Genomic DNA, 19,776 nt, shown 5'->3' on the forward strand with positions numbered 1-19,776 from the left:
AGACATAAGAAGATTTAGTTTATGCATTGCATTTCTTGTAACCAACTTATATTACCTAATTAACTGGCATGTTAATATAAAACATAAACGTAAGGCTGTTTAAGTCAAGGAACACACCTTAGGGTCTAACAATTTAGTGGGTTGAGCATCAGAATAATAGAATATTCAACAACATGATAAATACCAAATCTGATATAATCTATTGAGTGGGATTTTTTTTTAAATGAAAACCAATGCACATGCGACCCTCAATAATCACCTTGTCTTTCTTCCTCTGAGTCGCCCTTCTTTTTTTTTTTGGGAGTGTTCTTCGAATTTGGTTTCTTTTTTGGCTTCTTTCCTTTTCCCGGTTTTAATGGATCTGATGAAAAAGCCATGTGTTAATACAGTTTTGCTCTCATGGTCTCAAATCAAAGCATAATTACTGCCAATAATATACAGTGCCTACAAGTAGTATTCAACCCCCTGCAGATTTAGCAGGTTTACACATTCGGAATTAACTTGGCATTGTGATATTTGGACTGTAGATCAGCCTGGAAGTGTGAAATGCACTGCAGCAAAAAAGAATGTTATTTCTTTGTTTTTTTTTTTTTAAATGGTGAAAAGTTTATTCAGAGGGTCATTTATTATTCAACCCCTCAAACCACCAGAATTCTGTTTGGCTCCCCTAAAGTATTAAGAAGTATTTCAGGCACAAAGAACAATGAGCTTCACATGTTTGGATTAATTATCTCTTTTCTAGCCTTTTCTGACTAATTAAGACCCTCCCCAAACTTGTGAACAGCACTCATACTTGGTCAACATGGGAAAGACAAAGGAGCATTCCAAGGCCATCAGAGACAAGATCGTGGAGGGTCACAAGGCTGGCAAGGGGTACAAAACCCTTTCCAAAGAGTTGTGCCTACCTGTCTCCACTGTTGGGAGCATCATCCGGAAGTGGAAGGCTTATGGAACTACTGTTAGCCTTCCACGGCCTGGACAGCCTTTGAAACTTTCCACCCGTGCCGAGGCCAGGCTTGTTCGAAGAGTCAAGGCTAACCCAAGGACAACAAGGAAGGAGCTCCGGGAAGATCTCATGGCAGTGGGGACATTGGTTTCAGTCAATACCATAAGTAACGTACTCCACCGCAATGGTCTCCGTTCCAGACGAGCCCGTAAGGTACCTTTACTTTCAAAGCATCATGTCAAGGCTCGTCTACAGTTTGCTCATGATCACTTGGAGGACTCTGAGACAGACTGGTTCAAGGTTCTCTGGTCTGATGAGACCAAGATCGAGATCTTTGGTGCCAACCACACACGTGACGTTTGGAGACTGGCTGGCCCTGCATACGACCCCAAGAATACCATCCCTACAGTCAAGCATGGTGGTGGCAGCATCATGCTGTGGGGCTGTTTCTCAGCCAAGGGGCCTGGCCATCTGGTCCGCATCCATGGGAAGATGGATAGCACGGCCTACCTGGAGATTTTGGCCAAGAATCTCCGCTCCTCCATCAAGGATCTTAAGATGGGTCGTCATTTCATCTTCCAACAAGACAACGACCCAAAGCACACAGCCAAGAAAACCAAGGCCTGGTTCAAGAGGGAAAAAATCAAGGTGTTGCAGTGGCCTAGTCAGTCTCCTGACCTTAACCCAATTGAAAACTTATGGAAGGAGCTCAAGATTAAAGTCCACATGAGACACCCAAAGAACCTAGATAACTTGGAGAAGATCTGCATGGAGGAGTGGGCCAAGATAACTCCAGAGACCTGTGCCGGCCTGATCAGGTCTTATAAAAGACGATTATTAGCTGTAATTGCAAACAAGGGTTATTCCACAAAATATTAAACCTAGGGGTTGAATAATAATTAACCACACTTTTATGTTGAAAATGTATTAAAATTTAACTGAGCAACATAACTTGTTGGTTTGTAAAATTTATGCATCTGTTAATAAATCCTGCTCTTGTTTGAAGTTTGCAGGCTCTAACTTATTTGCATCTTATCAAACCTGCTAAATCTGCAGGGGGTTGAATACTACTTGTAGGCACTGTAGGACAGAATTTCGAATAATAGATCTTTACCATCTGATAAAGTATACGGATAGGATCCTGAGAAAGAAGGGGATGCTGTGCTGTTTTACCACTTTCCTTGGCTGTTTTTCCCCTGCAGAGTGTGGCACCACCAAGCTGTGCAGGAATCCACAGTATTTCACCAAATAAATGAACGGTGAAAGGTGCAGATCTCTACACAGCTGACTGTCTAGGAATGTCTTGGTGCAGAAAAAGCCATACTGTAAATGCAATGTCCCCTGAATTTTACATTATGGAGGTCCCAGAGGTTGTTCATGAAGTGGTAGCATATCCTAGTTATATGCCATCACTATATATAATGAGGAAACCCCATAAATAATATAATAAGCTTAACAATAAGTGTTTATAAAAGAAATATTAAATCATATAAAAATATAAAATATCAATGATTGTATCACAATATATATGTGCAATTCCATGTAGTACCAGGATAATATGATAAATACATTATAGTTGATGTATTATTAGGACCAATAGTGTCTTAGCATGCATATTGGTTAATCAATAATCAAATATATTCATTGACGCAGGGCCGCCATCAGGACATTACAACCATGACTGATGTAGGGGGCTTGGTGAAGGGAGGGAGCCCAGCCGAGCCCGGGGTAATTACTTAGTTTTAGTAAGCCCCGGGCCGGCCAGGCCCTCCTCTTCACTAGGCTCCAATCACAGCCGCAACAGAGAGGCCCGGCAGTGTTGCTTCGGCTACTATAGATGGATCATTTGCATGTGAAGGGGTGGAACATGCAAATTAGCCATGTGCTGGACTGGTGACCAGTTCAGAGAGCAGAGGGGGACGGGGGGCTTTTAAAAAAAAAATATATATATATATATATATATATATATATATATATATATATATATATATATATATATATATTGGGTTTTAATGTAATTTGGAGCAAAACTCATATTTTGTCTATATAGGTAAAATGACATCCACCTGCAGTAGGGAGAGTAAGGTAATCCATGTGGATGCATTTCAATATCTTTTTGAGTCTATTTTTAAAGCATTATCCAGATTCAATGTTAACACTTATTGATGAGAAGGTAAAATCTTCATGTTTCCTTGATGGATCAAATATAAAAAATATTATTCTCCCAAAGTAATATAGAATATCTCAAATCACCATGTATGGATCTCCCAAAAAATGTCAAAACTTTTCAAAGCTGCAGTTAATTATGGTACTTTTGGAAATAATTTGGACTAGGATAATCAGCTTCAAGAGTTAGGGAATGCAAAAGTGAAGTTTTTATGTCAATTTAAAGGGAATGCGTAAGCAGATTTCATACCCCAAAGTATTAATATATGCATGTGGCTTTTTCAAACACAAGTTGAGCAATACTTTTATATGGCCAGTCCTTTCCTCAGTTAATGAAATATCAGCATGTGAATTGTTAATCAAGTGAGGCTGAAGAACTATTTGTACATCTGAAGTTTTTGTCACTCCAGCTCTATTCTCCATGCAGCGCTGCCTCCTCCTGCTTAAGCTCATTTGCCTGAAGTGTCACAGTACAGTCAGTCAAGCAGGTGAAGGTGGCGATGGGCTAGAAATAGAGCTGGAGTGAGTGACAGTCGCAGGGACAATAGTTATTCAGCCTCATTTTCATAATAATTCAAACATTGATGTTTTAGTAATAGAGGAACGGACTGGCCATGCTAAACTTGTCTTTGAAAGAGCTACTTGACCATATAAATAGTGTGTGGTGTGGGGATGAAATGCTGCTCACAGATTCTCTGTAATGTTTCTTTTGTATCATTTCCCAAACTACAGTGCTACTGGAGAGATGTAGTAGTGTAGTAGATTACAAGAATATAACTTTAATTTGACCTTAACCCCTTCACGACATATGATGCACATGTACATCATATGTTATCTCTCTGCGTTTAATGGAGAATTTGCTGCCCACTCCTTGTGTAAATTGGCAAAAAATAATTTGTGAGAAAAAACAAACGCAGGTGTATACATTAATAAAGGTGCAGAGTATTTAGAAAGGTCAAGCAATAAAGATGACATTTCGACCAATCATTTGGTTTTATTCATATGGTTGCTAAAATGGAAGGAGATAGGGATATTGTTAGCAACAATTACATATAGGATACAAGTATACAGGTTAATGTATGGTAGTATGGGAAAAAGTGTACATATTTCCAAATATAAATATTTACAATCTATGATTAATGGTAAAAACAGAGACCACAGAAATGAGCAGTGGTGACGTCACTCAGGTTAGTAGCTGTCGCAGCTGGAGGTTCCCACGGTCCTCCACCTGTGACCGCAGGTAACCTGACCTCAGAGGACCTCAGGTGACCTCATTAAACTCAGTCAACTCACCTATATCTCCTGGCAGAAAACCGCATTTTTTTTGCCAAGAGATGCAGATTTGGTGCTGAAATTTGTACATCATATTCCTGCACCCATTCTATACCTCCCTGCAAAAAAATGCATCACTACTGCATCATACCTAATGCAGTTTTGCTGAATTTTTTTGCTGGGAGGTGTTGATTGGGTGCATGAAAAATTTCATCACCAAATTTGCATCTTTTGGACCAAAAATGCAAAAAAAACCCATGTTTTTTCTGCCAGGAGGTGCAAATTTGGTGCTGAAATCTGGTGCAGACATTTCAGCACCAAATTTGCACCTCCTGGCAGAAAACACGTGTTGTTTTTTCTATTTTTGGGCCAAGAGATGCAAATTTGGTGATTACATTTTCATACCATATTCATGCATCCAGTCTATACCTCCTGGCAAAAAAACGCACCTTTGTACCTCGAGGTACAAATTTGGTGCTGAAATCTGGTGTAGACATTTCAGCACCAAATTTGCATCTCCTGTCAGAAAACGGCACCAAAATGGCATCGGATCCTTTTTATTTTCCTTTTTTTTTTCATGTTTGGGCCAAGATATGCAAATTTTGTGATGAACTTTGTACACCATATTCATGCACCCAAAACCGTATGCGGTATGATGTGGTAGTGATGTGATATTTTGCCAGGAGATGTACATTGGGTGCAGGAATATGGTGCAAAAATTTCAGCACAAAGTGTACATCTCTTGGCAAAAGTTTCCTAAAGTCACCAATGGTCAGGTTACCTGCAGTCACAGGTGGGGGACTGTGGGAACCCACTGTGGCCATAAATAACCTGAGTTATGTCACTGCTGGTCGCGCGACTCATTCATTCTCTGCCTGAACCTCATAGCATTCGATCATGTTCCATGATTGCTCGCTGTGACTTCAAATATATAGCATTGCTGTATATAGTTAAAATCACAGTCTGCTTTGAACCCTGGCCACAGGCAAGTTTTCAGAGGAGGGCTGCTATGACAAGCTCGGAGGTATTCAGCAGACCGCTTGCTGTCATATTACCCCATAGGCGCGTCTATGGGAGTTAAAAATGACACGCCTCCGGAGGTGTTAAATCAGAGTTCGACAGCGGGATTTAACAGGTTAACAATTACAGGCGGAGCTCCACTCCACCTGTGATTGTAAGGTCTTAACTGTAATAAATTAGCTGCCGAATTTGGGGCAGGCTTACCCTGTGAGCCTGCTCCGTACACCCACTTTAGACTTGCACTGTAATGGCTCCGTCATGAAAGGGTGAATTGGGTAAGTAAATTATTGTTCCTGTATTATTCAGACTACTACATATTTGAACATGATTTTTTTTTTTTACCATCATCATCTTCATCTGTAGGTTTGCCTTTTTTCTTGTTTGGTTTCTTGGAATTAGGCTTCTTTTTTCCTTTGTCTGATGGGTCCTCAGAAGGATCTTTTGAGAAAAATGTAAAGTGACCAAAAGCATTAAATCCACCACTGATTTCAACAAAGAAATGTATTTCATTTTCATTTGTATTTTCATTTTCAAACTACTTGGACAACCCCTTCCCATTCCCATTTTTGCTCCAGTTAAAATAAAAAAAGCTCATACTCACATGCCATGCCGCAGTGTTGGCAATCACTGTACTGGAGCTCATGTCAGGTTGTTATCTCACGTGAGTTCTGCGCCCAATCATTGCCGGCTTAACTGTCCCCGCGTTCAGACATATAAGTAGTCAAGGGGATGTGAGCGAGCAACCATAGCCCTGGCTTTCTCTTGATTCATCTGAAAGCGAGGAATAGGGATGCCAGTGGTGATTGAGTGTGGTGTATGCGTGACATAACCTCACGTGAGCCCAGGGAGAGCGAATGCCAACATCTCTGGAATGGGGCTGGCACGGGAGTATAAGCTTTTTTTATTTTAACTGGTGCAAAGATGTGGAATGAAAAAGAGTTGTCTTAATTAGTGAACAACCCCTCTAATTAAATAATTATAGTCATGTATTATTTGTTATCCATATTTGCATCATATAAATTTATAGAACAAGTAATCTTGTTCTATATTTGTTGAGATAGGCGACTCTCTATTGCACTGCAGAGAATAGAATAAATAAGATACTTATATCTAACACTAGCCACCCAAAAAGCAAGATTTTTTTAAGAAATATTGAAGATCATTGTGTTCTATAGGCCTAAAAGATCTACCAAACGTTGGATCTATATTTATAAATATACAGTATGGCAAGTAGTAGAATGTTTAATGCATACATTAGATATAAAAAGTCGACATACCTCTGTTAAAATGCTATCTATAAAAATCATACCAAAAAAATAATCACCTCAGAACTTTTTCCACCTTAATGTCACCCATAATCTATATTATTCATATGGAGGATAATCTGAAATCTTTTAAAGGGGTTATCCGGCTTATTTTGACTTTTTTTATTATTACACTATTAGGCTACATTGGGGCAGGTAAGTAGATAGTGACTACTTACCTGCCCTGCTGTCAGCCCCTCTCCCCTGATTCAGAGTTGTCATGTGACCGCTCCTGCTGCGATTTTGCTGCTTCCGGTCATTTCATGTCAACATGGGCAGGACCATGTTGACATGCAAATCTGGAACAGCATGTTGCCACCCTGCTGGGCAGGTACAGTGCGTGGAGTCCCCGCCCCCCTTCCCTGCACCCTCCCACACATTCCCCCGCACCCCGTACTCTCTCCGCCCATGATGTCACCGCCAGCATCGGGCCCCCTGCTCAGGATAGAAGGAGTGCCCGTGCAGTCTGTGTCCCGCTCCAGCCCCGCGGCTGCCTTCATTACAGTGTGTGTCTGCCCGCATGCAGATTCTCACCCTGCAGTGCTGGCAGCCGCGGGGATAACGAGCGCTGCTGTCAGGAGGCATATGAGATCATTACCTGCTGTGACGATCTCCTCTTCACTCCTGTCAGCGCGGTTACTGCCTTTTATGCCCGCCGCGTTCTCACGTCACTAGCGGTGACGTCACGGGTAATACTGCTGAGAACGCGGCGGGCATAGAAGTCAGTGACATCGCTGACAGGAGTGAAGAGGAGATCATAACCATAGGTAATGATCTCATCTAACCTCCTGAAGCAGCACTTGTCATCCCCTTCAGTGACCTGGGCTGACCTATTGTTGTTAGCTCAGGTCACTGCATTGCTTTCCCAGCCAATGAGGAACATTCTGTTCTTCATTGACTATGGTATGGATAATCATGTGTCCCCCTTATTGGATTATGCTGGACCTGGATTTGATTGTTCTTTTCAATAAATTGGTGAAAGCGGGAATGTTTTCGGGAGTGTTTTTTCAAATAAAACTTTTTTTGTTGTCTATTTTTTTTATTACTAACTGGGTTCGTGATGTCGGGTATCTGATAGACGCGTGACATCACTAACCCCAGGGCTTGATGCCAGGTGACATTACACATCTGGTATCAACCCCATATATTACCCCGTTTGCCACCGCACCAGGGCAATGGGATGAGTTGGGGAAAAGCGCCAGGATTGGCATGTCTAATAGATGCGCCACTTCTGGGGCTGCTGTAGCCTGCTATTTTTAGGCTGGGGAGTGTCCAATAACAGTGGACCTCCCTAGTCTGAGAATACCAGACCACAGCTGTCCGCTTTACCTCAGCTAGTGATCCAATTTGGGGGGGACCCCATGTTTTTTGTTTTAAATTCTTTATTTAATTTAAAATAACAGCATGGGGTGCCCTCTGTTTTGGATTATCAGCCAAGGTGAAGCTGCCAGCTGTGGTCTGCAGGCCGCAGCCGTCTGCTTTACCTTAGCTGGCTACAATAGATAGGGGGGACCCCATGTCATTTTTTTTTTAATTATTTATTTATTTTTTTGGCTAAATACAAGGCTAGGCACCCTTTAGTGCCACATGAAAGTCACTAAAGGGTGCCAGCTTAGAATATGCAGGGGGGTAGGACATTATATATGTCTTTCTCATCTATCTATCTATTCATCTATCCATTATCTATCTATCTATCTATCCCACTATTCATTCATTCATTCATCCCTCTATCTCTGTCTCTATATCTATCTATTCATCTCTATATCTACTCATCTATTTATCTTCCTTGCTGCTTCCATTTTTTGCGGTCCGCAAAAAAAACGAAAGGCACACGGATGACACACGGATGCATCCGTGAAAAAATTGACCTTTTTTTTGGCGGACCGCAAAAACGGAATGGTCATGTGAATATAGCCCACATGTGTTCCCTATGGGGGTAGGGGTCGGTACAGAACGATTGTGAGGGGGGGGAGTCAGTACAGAGCGCTGTGTGTGTTTGTGTGTGTGGGCGGGGGGAGGGTTGCAGAGCCTGATGTGATGTGGGGTGCAGAGCCCTGTGTGTGTGTGTTTGTGTGTGTGTGCGGTGCAGAGCCCGATGTGGGTCTGTTATTTCCATTGCTAGAGTGATAACAGGTCAGTGCTGGGGCAGAATACTGACAGGGAATGTGTGTGCAGAGGGCGGGCAGGGGGCGAGGCTGGACACTGAGGGTGGGCAGGGGGCGAGGCTGGACACTGAGGACGGGCAGGGGGCGGGGCTGATCACTGAGGCCAGGCGGTGCCAGCTCTGACTGAGGTTTTGCACAGGAAGTGGTCAGTTTGCTTGTGCTGAATGTAAACAAAGAGCTGCAGAGAATAAAGGAATAATTCAAGAGGAACAAAAGTTAGAAAAACAAAAAATAACAATGTAGGGGTGTTTTATATGACAATACAGCACAGATAAACTCAAAATTTTTTGGTAAGCTAATGTCGGACAACTCCTTTAAGGATTAAAAAGAAAATGAAAGAAGTCATATAATGTGGTTCCATAAATTAAAACTTTGTTGAAATACCCTTTGCATTTCTGACAGCATTCAGGGTTTTTTTGGTAGGAGTCTATTAGGATGGCACATCTAGAATTAGCTATCATGGATCTTTTTCTTTGTTAGTAAAGTATATTGTCTTACCACCCTGGCCCATGGGCCAGAAAAATGAAGGAAACAGGAAATTGTAGTCTCATGCAGTTTCCAACCAGTACTTGCCAATAATTTCTGCAGCTCTTTTGATGTTGCTGTAGGACTTCTCATAGTCTTCCAGACCAATTTTCTTGAGTTTTCACCGATTTTTGAGTACTAGATGTCACTGTTGTTACAAATTTAAGCCACTTTTTATGCTCATCTTCAAATTGTTTCATGGCATCTAATACCTTTGAATTTTTTTTTCTTTCTCCTCATAACTTTAAACAATGAGATCTTTTTGCTGTTTTGTAAGTTGATCGGTGAGTTTGTTTCTCAATGGATTTGTACAGATTGTAGGTGACATTAAAGGTTGAAAAAGTTATGAAATGATTCTTCTTCAAAAGCATGGCATTGTAACAGGAGTGTGTGGACTATTTAGATCCACTGTATATATTATAATGATTTCTGCAATTAAGTTACCGTCTGTATCATCCCCTGGTTTTCTTGGCTTCTTTTTGGGACTTGAAGGTGAACGTTTTTTTGTGGTCCTCTGGTTAGACTTGGATGAATTCTCGTCAGTATTGACTATAGAAAGAACAATTTGAATGTAAATTTTTTAACTCTCTTATTCCTACTACTAAGTCTTAACCTATAGATATGACCATATTTGAATATATGCATTTGATTAAATAACTATTTACCAACAAATTATGTAATTGATTGATTTTATAAAAAGTTAACCTGACTATATGGTCAATATGAACAGAGAGCTTTGAATTAGTTGGACTGAGGTTCCCTAAATGTTACATTAGTATCCTGGTATCCAATGTTAAAAATAAGACAAACATGTCAGTACATATTTTATGTTTTTTTTAAGATACATTATTTTTTTGAAATTTCTCAAAGTGTTAGAGGTAGGTTAAAAGAACAAACCTGCAATAATGGCAAAGAGTCAGAAAGTTGATCACAAAAAAATGAATAATAGAAATGTAGTCACCGTGCTAGGATAAATACAATACTTTGATTTAGATTTTCCTTTTTTAGCACTTTATAAGTGTATCCCTGTTATTATAGTTAGCTATCTGATTGGGCTGCTGGGTTGCCAACCATCCATAAATTTACAGACAGTCCATGAAAAGCAGGTGCTTTTTTTCTGCTATTCATAGTGTCCGGCAAAATAAAGCACCGTCTGTGATTTTTTTTTAGCTGACACATACCACTGCGCATGCGCAAGCTGCAAACACTCCTCGTTTCAGTACAGTAGAGAGTGAAGAGCGGGCAGGACTGAGCCTGAAGGAGAATCACTAGTAAACACCGGTTTCTATACTGACTGCACCACCTTTTGTCCTCCTCTGCCTGCCTCAGAAAAATAGACACCACTGGCATCTGATATGCAGCTACTGCTCTCGGGCCAAGCTCCCTCAGGACTCCAGGCTGGGTATCTCTCTCTGTCTCCTCCGCAGTCTGCAGGCATTCCATTTACTTTTCCCTGCCAAATACTACTATCCTATGGCTCAGACTCACCGCCAGTCACCACACACTAGTAGTCTACCGGTGACAGGATGGACCATCGACTGACTCTCCAAGACTCTTTCCTACCGGAGTCCTCTTGCTGCTGCTAGTTAGCTCAGCCCAGTGTGAGCCGCATGCAGTGTTTGAATGACTCTCACTGGGGGTAAAATCAGATGTAATGTGTACAAAAAAATAAAAAACCTCACCCTCGCTCGTCCGGAAGTGTTCTGTTTATGGCTGGGAGAATGTGGGCGGAGACCCAAACTGCCCAATCAGAGACTTCTAATGATTTTCAGGTCAAGTCTGGGTCCCAAACAGAACTTTATCTAAAGTCCAGCTGAACCAGCCAAACCAAAACTTCAACAGGTCATCTGTCCGCTCATCTCTAGTCTTGAAGAACTAGCCTGCTTCTAGTCAAAATAATATATCCACAGGAGAGCTGTAGCCCAGCAGCAGTTTGGAAAAAATGTTAACCACTTGGGAGTATAATGGATAGCTAATAGTATTTACAATATGATTTTCATCAAGTTAAAAATCCAACAGTTTAAGGCTATGTGCGCACTAGAGCTTTTTACCCGCGGATTTACCCGCGGATTTGCCGCGGAAATTTCTTGAGAAATGTCTGCAATCTTTGTGCAGACATTTCCCAGCAAATTCTATGGTAAAAAAAAATAGCTGTGCGGATTTTTCTCAAGAAATTTCCTTGAGAAGAATTTCTCGAGAAACTTTCTTGAGAAAATGAACATGTCCATTATTTCCGCAGGTACCCTGTGGATTTCGGCAGTACAGCCTGCAAACATCCGCAGGGAACCACCCGCGGGAAAATCGCGGCTAATCCGCGGCAAATCCGCGGCAAATCCGCATGCGGATTTGGTGCGGATTTTTTCCGGAGGTCCGGAAATCTTTCACTCCCAGAAGTTTCTCAAGAAATTTTCTTGAGAAACTTCACATTTCTAGTGCGCACATAGCCTAACACAAAACTATGAATTAAATCTAAAGTTGCATTAATTTGTGGTAGAACTACCCATTGGTGTTGTTTTTGGATGCACCACGTAGACTCAATCTAAGGCCACTTCCACACTGCATTCCTCTCCCAGTTCAGAGGTCCTGTCTGGGCTTCCATTAAAATCCCCCGCAAAATGGGTTTCGGACGTATGCGCCGATGGGGCCACTGAATATAATGGTGTAGACGGAGTCACCGTGTGTTCTGTCGTGCACCATTTTCAGGAGTATACAGCTACTGGATGTGGACACCCAGACGTAGTAAACTGTGTTTGGGTGTCTGCCTCCAGTACGTTTATACCCCTGAAAATGGTGCACGACAGATCACACTGTGACTCCAACTGCTCCATTATAGTCAGTGCCCCCGTCGGTACATACGTTTTAAATATGTTTTGAGGGGTTTCAGATGGAAGCCCTGACGGGACCATTGAATGAGGAGCAGAATGCAGTGTGAAAGTGGCCTTAGGGTTTGCTCACATCTGTGCATAAATACGCCAAGTGTAATCCCATGAAAAATTGGATTTCTCTTGCAGCAATATTAAATAAATAGCAATGATGAGCTGCAATTTTTTCCTCAGCTATTTTCGGCCTGAGGAAAAAAATCGCAGCATGCTGTGTATAGTTATGTAAAATATCCGAGACTCGCCAATGCAAGTCTACCAAGTCTACAGGTACAAAATAAATAACGGAAGGCACACAGGCCATCTGTATGCTGTCTGATTTTTATGGATACTTTACCATTCTGCAGCATAGAACACTGCTAATGGTCCTGTAAATGATTGTAGATTAATAGCTGCTGGGAAAAAAATGCATGTGATACGGATGTCATATGGGTGTTAGGCAAGAAAGAAATCAGACACTTGCATAGCACCTGCGTGACATATGGATCACTAATTGGATTTCACTCGTTCAACTTTTCTGGATTAAAATGGTACCGATTTTTTATACGCAGATGTGAGCTACTCCTAAAAATTAGTGAATCACACTTTTAAGCCTACCGCTATTCATATCAGTCCGCTCTTCTATACTTTCTTCCACTTCATCACTGCTTGTTTTTTTCGGTTTCTTTTTGTCTTTCGGGTTGGGTTCTGGTGATGAAAACATTGACATCTGGTTAGTGATTAGTTTAGAAAATTAAATGTACTCCTTATTTTAATGAGATATGTAATATGGTCCATTTATTTTCATGATATCCAAATCCTAAAGGCAGGAGCCTCTTATGGTGCTTTTACTTTAGCCCTCTTTACGGAGGTACAGGACCAGCAATGAGTAAATATTTATTAGCTTGTCTAAATCGAACGATCTGTAATACAGTGCACATAAGCTGCCATTGTTTTTGTCAGCACAGGTCCTATTCGCGCAGAATGAGGCTGCCAAGAATGATTATCTTTTGTGTAGTCTGAAATATCATTTCACCTAATGAACAAGTGTCTTATTTCTTGGGTGATTTGCAGCCTGTTTAAACAGCAAGATTATCATGAAATGAGTGTTTAGGGAATGCTTGTTTCATGATAATCATACAGTGTAAAAGGCCCATTTAACCTGATTGAGCTCTATTGCAATCTACTTGTCCTACAAGGATGTTCTTGCAGTCGCTCAGACAGCACCTTACTTAGGGTAGTGTCACACTGACGTATGACTTGCACAAGTGCAATGTTTATGGGTACGAGTGAAACATCAAATTGCACTCAGATGACATCCGAGTGCAGTGTGATATACACACAGGCTGACAATGGAAAAGATGGAGAGATCCCTTTCTCCTTCTCCTCCGCAGCTGTGATATGAGGGTCAGTAGCATATTGCATCTGATGCTCCCACATCGGATGCCATAAGCTAAAGTGACTCTAGCCTTACACAGTCACTGCTACTCTCAGAGGTACAATTTTAAATGCATACTACATAGTGGTGTTAGTAATTTAGTTTTTGTCCTGGCATTATGTTATATATAATTTGATTAGTACAGAACCCCTTGAGCATTGATTCTGCAAAAACTAGTTACAAATTTTGATAATTAGACATCTATGTATGCAAGTTATTATGTAGCTAAAATGTAATAATAAGAACAATATTAATAACACTAAAAATAATAGTATAATAATAATATTTTACAGCATGAAGGGGTTGTCCAGCATGAAGGGGTACAAGTCTGCAGTAATTCTGTGTGATTTCCTCAAAGCACAATGTGCGCACTATCAGAATTCTTCGGTACCGGGATCCAGCGGTCTTGTTACAGCATGTGTGTGATTTGCATACTTCTGGCCACATCCCAACTAGACATATCTGGTCTCTCTCAATTCAGTGAGTGAGGCCGCAAACTTTTAGTCAACACGTGACTGTGTGTATGCAAATCACATACTTGCGGTTATGCACCATGCGCCCAGCACCAGAGAATCTTGACAGTGCGTGTACTCTGCGCTGAGAATTCACAAGTCTGCAGTCACCCAGAATTACTGCAGACTTGTACCCTAAGGCCGGACAAACCCTTTAACTGGTCTATGTTGTTTGGCACAATGATCCATGTTATCATGATGCCTATGTGTATAGGCATGAGCACATTTTATAGGCTGGAGGTAAATCTCTCTTATATCAGTTTACCAAGTAGCAAAGCAGAGTATTCCATATAACTGTGTTTTCACATCATAAGGTTAAGTCCACACGTGTAGATTCTGTTGCAGATTTTGTTGTTCATTTGCTATGGATTTCATAGTTGCATAGTTTTTAAGGAAGGCAAACATAAGTCCATCGAGCTCAACCTCTAACTCAACAAGGTGATCCAGAGGAAGTCAAAATTCCCATTAGGCAGATGCTAACTGCCTCATTAGGGGAAAAATTCTTTCCCAACTCCACTTCACTGCACACTTTGCAAAAGGTGAAATCCACACTGAAAATGTGCAGAAAGAATTGAGTTGTTGCAGATTTATTTAAACATTATCTTCCCATGGAAATTATCAGCAGTGTGTGGATGAGATTTGCTGTTACAGTAATCTGCTACAGATTTTCCACAAAATCCACAACGTGTGAACAAGCCCTTATTCAACAGGCTAACCTTTAGAAGGCTTTCCTGAATCATCAGGGTCGTCACCTTCCTTGTCTTTTGGGTTTTTGGGTTTTCTTGTTTTACCAAGATCTTTGCTTGACATGGGTGAGCAACTTGTCCTCCCCTTAGTATACCACACCGTCATTATGGGCCCCTCCCTGGCACTTTGTGTGTTAACAGGCTATTATAATTGTATTCATTCTCGGTAATACATCATTTTGTTGTGATTTATATATTTACAGATATGTACTATGTTATTTTCATCTGGATTGTCACTATTGTATATATTATTTACACCCGCTGATATCTGTTTTTCTGTTTTATTCACATATAAATATACTCCAGTCTGATTGTCTGACCTGATGAAGGCCTAGGGCCGAAACGTCCTGGCGGACTTTCTATTCATGTACAGCACTACAATATTTTTTCAATAAAGAAAAACAGATTAAGAATACTTGAATCAGTGTATTTCCTCTAATTTGGGAAACAGTGCAGTGTGCCGGAACTCTCTTCCTCTGAGTGCAGGTATATACCGACTGTTTGTCATTGTATGTCACTTTACTATTGGTATATACCAGCTCTGTATAGCAGTCCCTTTCTAATACTGCTAGTAGCTCCTCACGCACAGTAGTGTAATACTGCTAGAGGCTCACAGTACTAATTGTACGTTTGTTGCTGACATGCGTAAAAACCGCAAGGGTGATAAAGCTTCCCAGGCATCCTCTATGGACCTGTACTATGCTTGTACCACCTGTGGAAGCTCGTTTCCCAATGGTCGAAGCTATCCACTCTGCCGGGGCAGCGATGCCCCTACTACAGTGTCACAACAGGCGTTGCCGGACCAGGGGGTCGTGCAGTCTGTGGGTTCGGCCCTGGCCACCATTCAGGCAGCACCCCCGTCTGATGAGGCTATCCCTGCATGGGCTCTTCTGATGTCTAAAAGGTTAGATGACCTGGCCGCTCAGATATCCCAGCCTTCCACAGGCTCCCGCAGCCTCCCCCCGGCTCAGCTCCCTCAGAGGAGCCCGCCTTCATCTGGTGTATAATCCCCAGTACGTAAAAAGGCTGTCTCCAAAAGGCGCCATTGCGATCGCTCTGCCTCGTCTGACTCACACGATGGTCAGTCTGACTCGGGCTCCGTGACCTTTAGTAGTCACGATTCCCGAGACTCTGACTCTGATTCAGATGTCCCTTCTGAGTCTAGGCATATGGAAGACACTTTAATAGCGGCTGTCAATCACTCTCTGTCGATTTCTGATCAGCCCTCGGACCTGACTTCTCAGTCGGCAATCAAGCGAGCCAAGAAGCCTCCTAAGTCCTTTGCCCAGGATCCGATTTTTCATTATTATTATTATTATTTATTATTATAGCGCCATTTATTCCATGGCGTTTTACAAGTGAAAGGGTATACGTACAACAATCATTAACAGTACATAACAGACTGGTACAGGAGGAGAGAGGACCCTGCCCGCGAGGGCTCACAGTCTACAGGGAATGGGTGATGGTACGATAGGTGAGGACAGAGCTGGTTGCGCAGTGGTCTACTGGACTGAGGGCTATTGTAGGTTGTAGGCTTGTTGGAAGAGGTGGCTCTTGAGGTTCCTCTTGAAGCTTTCCACGGTAGGTGAGAGTCTGATGTGCTGAGGTAGAGCGTTCCAGAGTATGAGGGATGCACGGGAGAAATCTTGTACGCGATTGTGGGAAGAGGAGATAAGGGAGGAGCAGAGGAGGAGATCTTGTGAGGATCTGAGGTTGCGTGCAGGTAGGTACCGGGAGACTAGGTCACAGATGTAGGGAGGAGACAGGTTGTGCATGGCTTTGTATGTCATGGTTAGTGTTTTGAACTGGAGTCGTTGGGTGATGGGAAGCCAGTGAAGGGATTGGCAGAGTGGCGAGGCTGGGGAGTAGTGAGGGGAGAGGTGGATTAAGCAGACCGCAGAGTTTAGGATAGATTGGAGGGGTGCAAGAGTGTTGGAAGGGAGGCCAGAGAGCAGGAGGTTGCAGTAGTCGAGGCGGGAGATGATGAGGGCATGCATTAATGTTTTTGCTGATTCTTGGTTAAGGAAAGCACGGATCCGGGAGATGTTTTTGAGTTGTAATCGGCATGAGGTGAAGAGGGCTTGGATGTGTGGCTTGAAGGATAGAGCAGAGTCGAGGGTCACTCCAAGGCAACGAGCCTGTGAGACTGGGGAGAGTAAGCAACCATCGAGTTTGATGGAAAGGCTTGTTGGAGGAGATGAGTGAGGAGGAGGAAAGACAATGAATTCTGTTTTGTCCATGTTAAGTTTTAGGAATCGCGCAGAGAAGAAGGATGAAATAGCAAACAGACATTGTGGGATTCTGGTTAGTAGAGAGGTGATGTCAGGTCCAGAGAGGTAGATCTGTGTGTCATCGGCATAGAGATGATACTGGAAGCCGTAGGACTCTATGAGCTGTCCCAGGCCGAAGGTGTAGATGGAGAACAGCAGGGGTCCAAGAACTGAGCCTTGGGGACACCGACAGATAGGGGGCGAGTTGAGGAAGTGGTGTGAGAGTGGGAGACGCTGAAAGTTCGGTCGGTTAGGTATGAGGATATCTAAGATAGGGCCAAGTCTGTGATGCCCAGAGATGAGAGAATCTGTAGTAAAAGGGAATGGTCTACTGTGTTGAAAGCAGAGGACAGGTCCAGGAGGAGGAGGATAGAGTAGTGTTGCTTGGCTTTGGCGATTAGTTGATCATTGGTGACTTTAGTTAGGGCAGTTTCAGTGGAATGATGCGGTCGGAAGCCAGATTGTAGCTGGTTAAAGAGAGAGCAGGAGGAGAGGTATGAGGACAGTTTAAGATGGACATGCTGTTCTAGTAGTTTTTCATCAAATCATATCTAAACGGTGGGATCACCCTGATAGGAGGTTTAATAAAAAATCCTCCTCTTCATTCGCTTATCCCTTTCCTCCGGAAATGGTTAAGCCCTGTTCGGTACCCCCCTTTGTGGATCCGCCACTATCCAGACTGGCTAAACACACAGTTATGTCTGTTTCAGACAACACGTCTCTCAAGGACTCGTCCGACCGCGCAGTTGAGGCTGCGGTCAAATCTATTTTCCAGGCTTCGGGCTCCTCTCTGCGCCCCCTGTTTGCCATGACATTGGTGGCAAGAGCTATGAGCGTGTGGAGTAGGAACCTGCGCAAGTTGCTTCGCCCTTGCAATATTCCTCCAGAGGCTCTTGAGATTCTTGATTTGTTCTCTCTAGCCTCTAATTATTTTCTTCACGGCTCCCTAGATGCAGCTAGCTGGTCAGCCCTAACGGCAGCCAATGCTGAATACGCCGGCAGGGTTCTGTGGCTAAAAATATGGAATGCGGACAGTGCCTCCAAGAAGTCCCTGTCCCCACTTCCCTTCCAGGGTCTTCGTCTGTTTGGTGAATCTCTGGACAAACTCATATCTGAGGCGACGGGTGGTAAAAGTACCATTCTACCACAAAAGCGGCCTGTAGCCAGAAATTTCAAAAAATCTTCTTGGCGCAGGCACTCCTTTCGGCCTGCCCCACAAAAACCATCAGCCCAAGGACCGTCCCAACGCTCAGATCGAGGATCCGGTCCATCAAGGGGCTCGTCTTGGCGTTCCCACTCCATGCAACCCAAACCCAAAGGACCTCGCTCTGTACAGGCCCCCTCAGCATGACGGCAGGTATCCCTCAGATTCGACTCCTGTGGGAGGGCGGCTTCTGCTTTTTCGGGATATCTGGCTAGACCACACTCACGATGCTTGGGTTCGAGAAATCGTCACCTCAGGTTACTAGATCGATTTCCATTCCCTGCCGGCCAACAGGTTTCTGCGTTCTCGTCTACCAAAGTCCAAAACGCAAAGCCAGGCCTTATTTCAGGCCATAGCCTATTTACAGAAAGCAAACGTTATCATTCTAGTGCCCCTGGAACAGCACGACAAAGCTTTCTATTCAAACCTTTTTGTCGTTCCCAAAAAAGATGGCTCTGTCCGCCCTATCTTGGACCTCAGCGGCTGAACAAATTCGTACGGATTTGAACTTTCCGACTGGAATCATTGAGAGCAGTACTAGCCGCCATGGAACCTGGAGAATTCCTAGCTTCCATGGACGTTCAAGATGCTTATTTACACATTCCCATATGTGTCTCTCATCAACGGTTCCTTCGCTTTCTGTAGGACACCGTCATTTCCAATTCAGGGCCCTCCCCTTTGGGCTGGCCACTGCGCCTCGGGTCTTCACAAAGGTCATGGCGGCCGTCATGTCCATTTTACACCCCAGAGGCATCCTGGTCGTTCCTTATTTGGACGACCTTCTTGTCAAAGGGAGCTCTCTTCACGTTTGCTCAGAAAGCGTGCAGATTTGCCTAGACACGCTGTCAAGGCTAGGGTGGCTTATCAACTTCAACAAGTCATCCCTCATCAGCGCATCCCCTTTTTAGGTATGCTGATAGACACGGCTCAGTCCCGGGTTTTTCTTCCAGAGGACAAGAGGTCTTCCCTGATCCGGGCCGCCCAATCCCTCCGCTCTCGCCGTCACACATCCCTTCGGAATGGAATGAGTGTTAGGCAAGATGGTGGCGGTCATAGAAGCCGTGTCCTTTGCCCAATTCCATCTGCGCCCTCTACAACTGGATCTTCTATCCTCCTGGGATAAGAATCCAGCTTCCCTGGACCGGTCAGTCCGCCTATCTCGGTCTGCGCTCAGCTCCCTCGTCTTGTGGACTCAAGCCTCATCCCTATCTCAAGGGAAGTCCTTCCGCCCAGTCCACTGGCAGGTAGTCACGACGGATGCCAGCCTGATAGGCTGGGGGGCGGTGTTTCTCCACCACACTGTTCAGGGACGCTGGTCTCCTTCCGAGCGCTCCCTGCACATCAATGTTC

The 19,776-nt window shown here is 43.3% G+C and overlaps 1 protein-coding gene across 7 annotated transcripts in view; it reads right to left on the reverse strand.

The window, feature by feature from the left end:
* PRG4 (proteoglycan 4) overlaps positions 1 to 19,776 on the reverse strand; it is a 189,375-nt gene that overhangs the window by 51,582 nt on the left and 118,017 nt on the right. For all 7 annotated transcript variants that reach the window (XM_075322005.1, XM_075322006.1, XM_075322007.1 and 4 more), the window contains 4 exons: positions 12,875 to 12,964; positions 9,843 to 9,947; positions 5,747 to 5,842; positions 260 to 361 (listed from right to left, as the gene is read on the reverse strand). In XM_075322005.1, the coding sequence (XP_075178120.1) occupies positions 260 to 361; positions 5,747 to 5,842; positions 9,843 to 9,947; positions 12,875 to 12,964 (393 nt within the window). The remainder of the gene's footprint in view (positions 1 to 259; positions 362 to 5,746; positions 5,843 to 9,842; positions 9,948 to 12,874; positions 12,965 to 19,776) is intronic.

Source organism: Anomaloglossus baeobatrachus, chromosome 8 (genome assembly GCF_048569485.1).
Source record: "Anomaloglossus baeobatrachus isolate aAnoBae1 chromosome 8, aAnoBae1.hap1, whole genome shotgun sequence".
Classification (NCBI taxonomy): Eukaryota; Metazoa; Chordata; class Amphibia; order Anura; family Aromobatidae; genus Anomaloglossus; species Anomaloglossus baeobatrachus.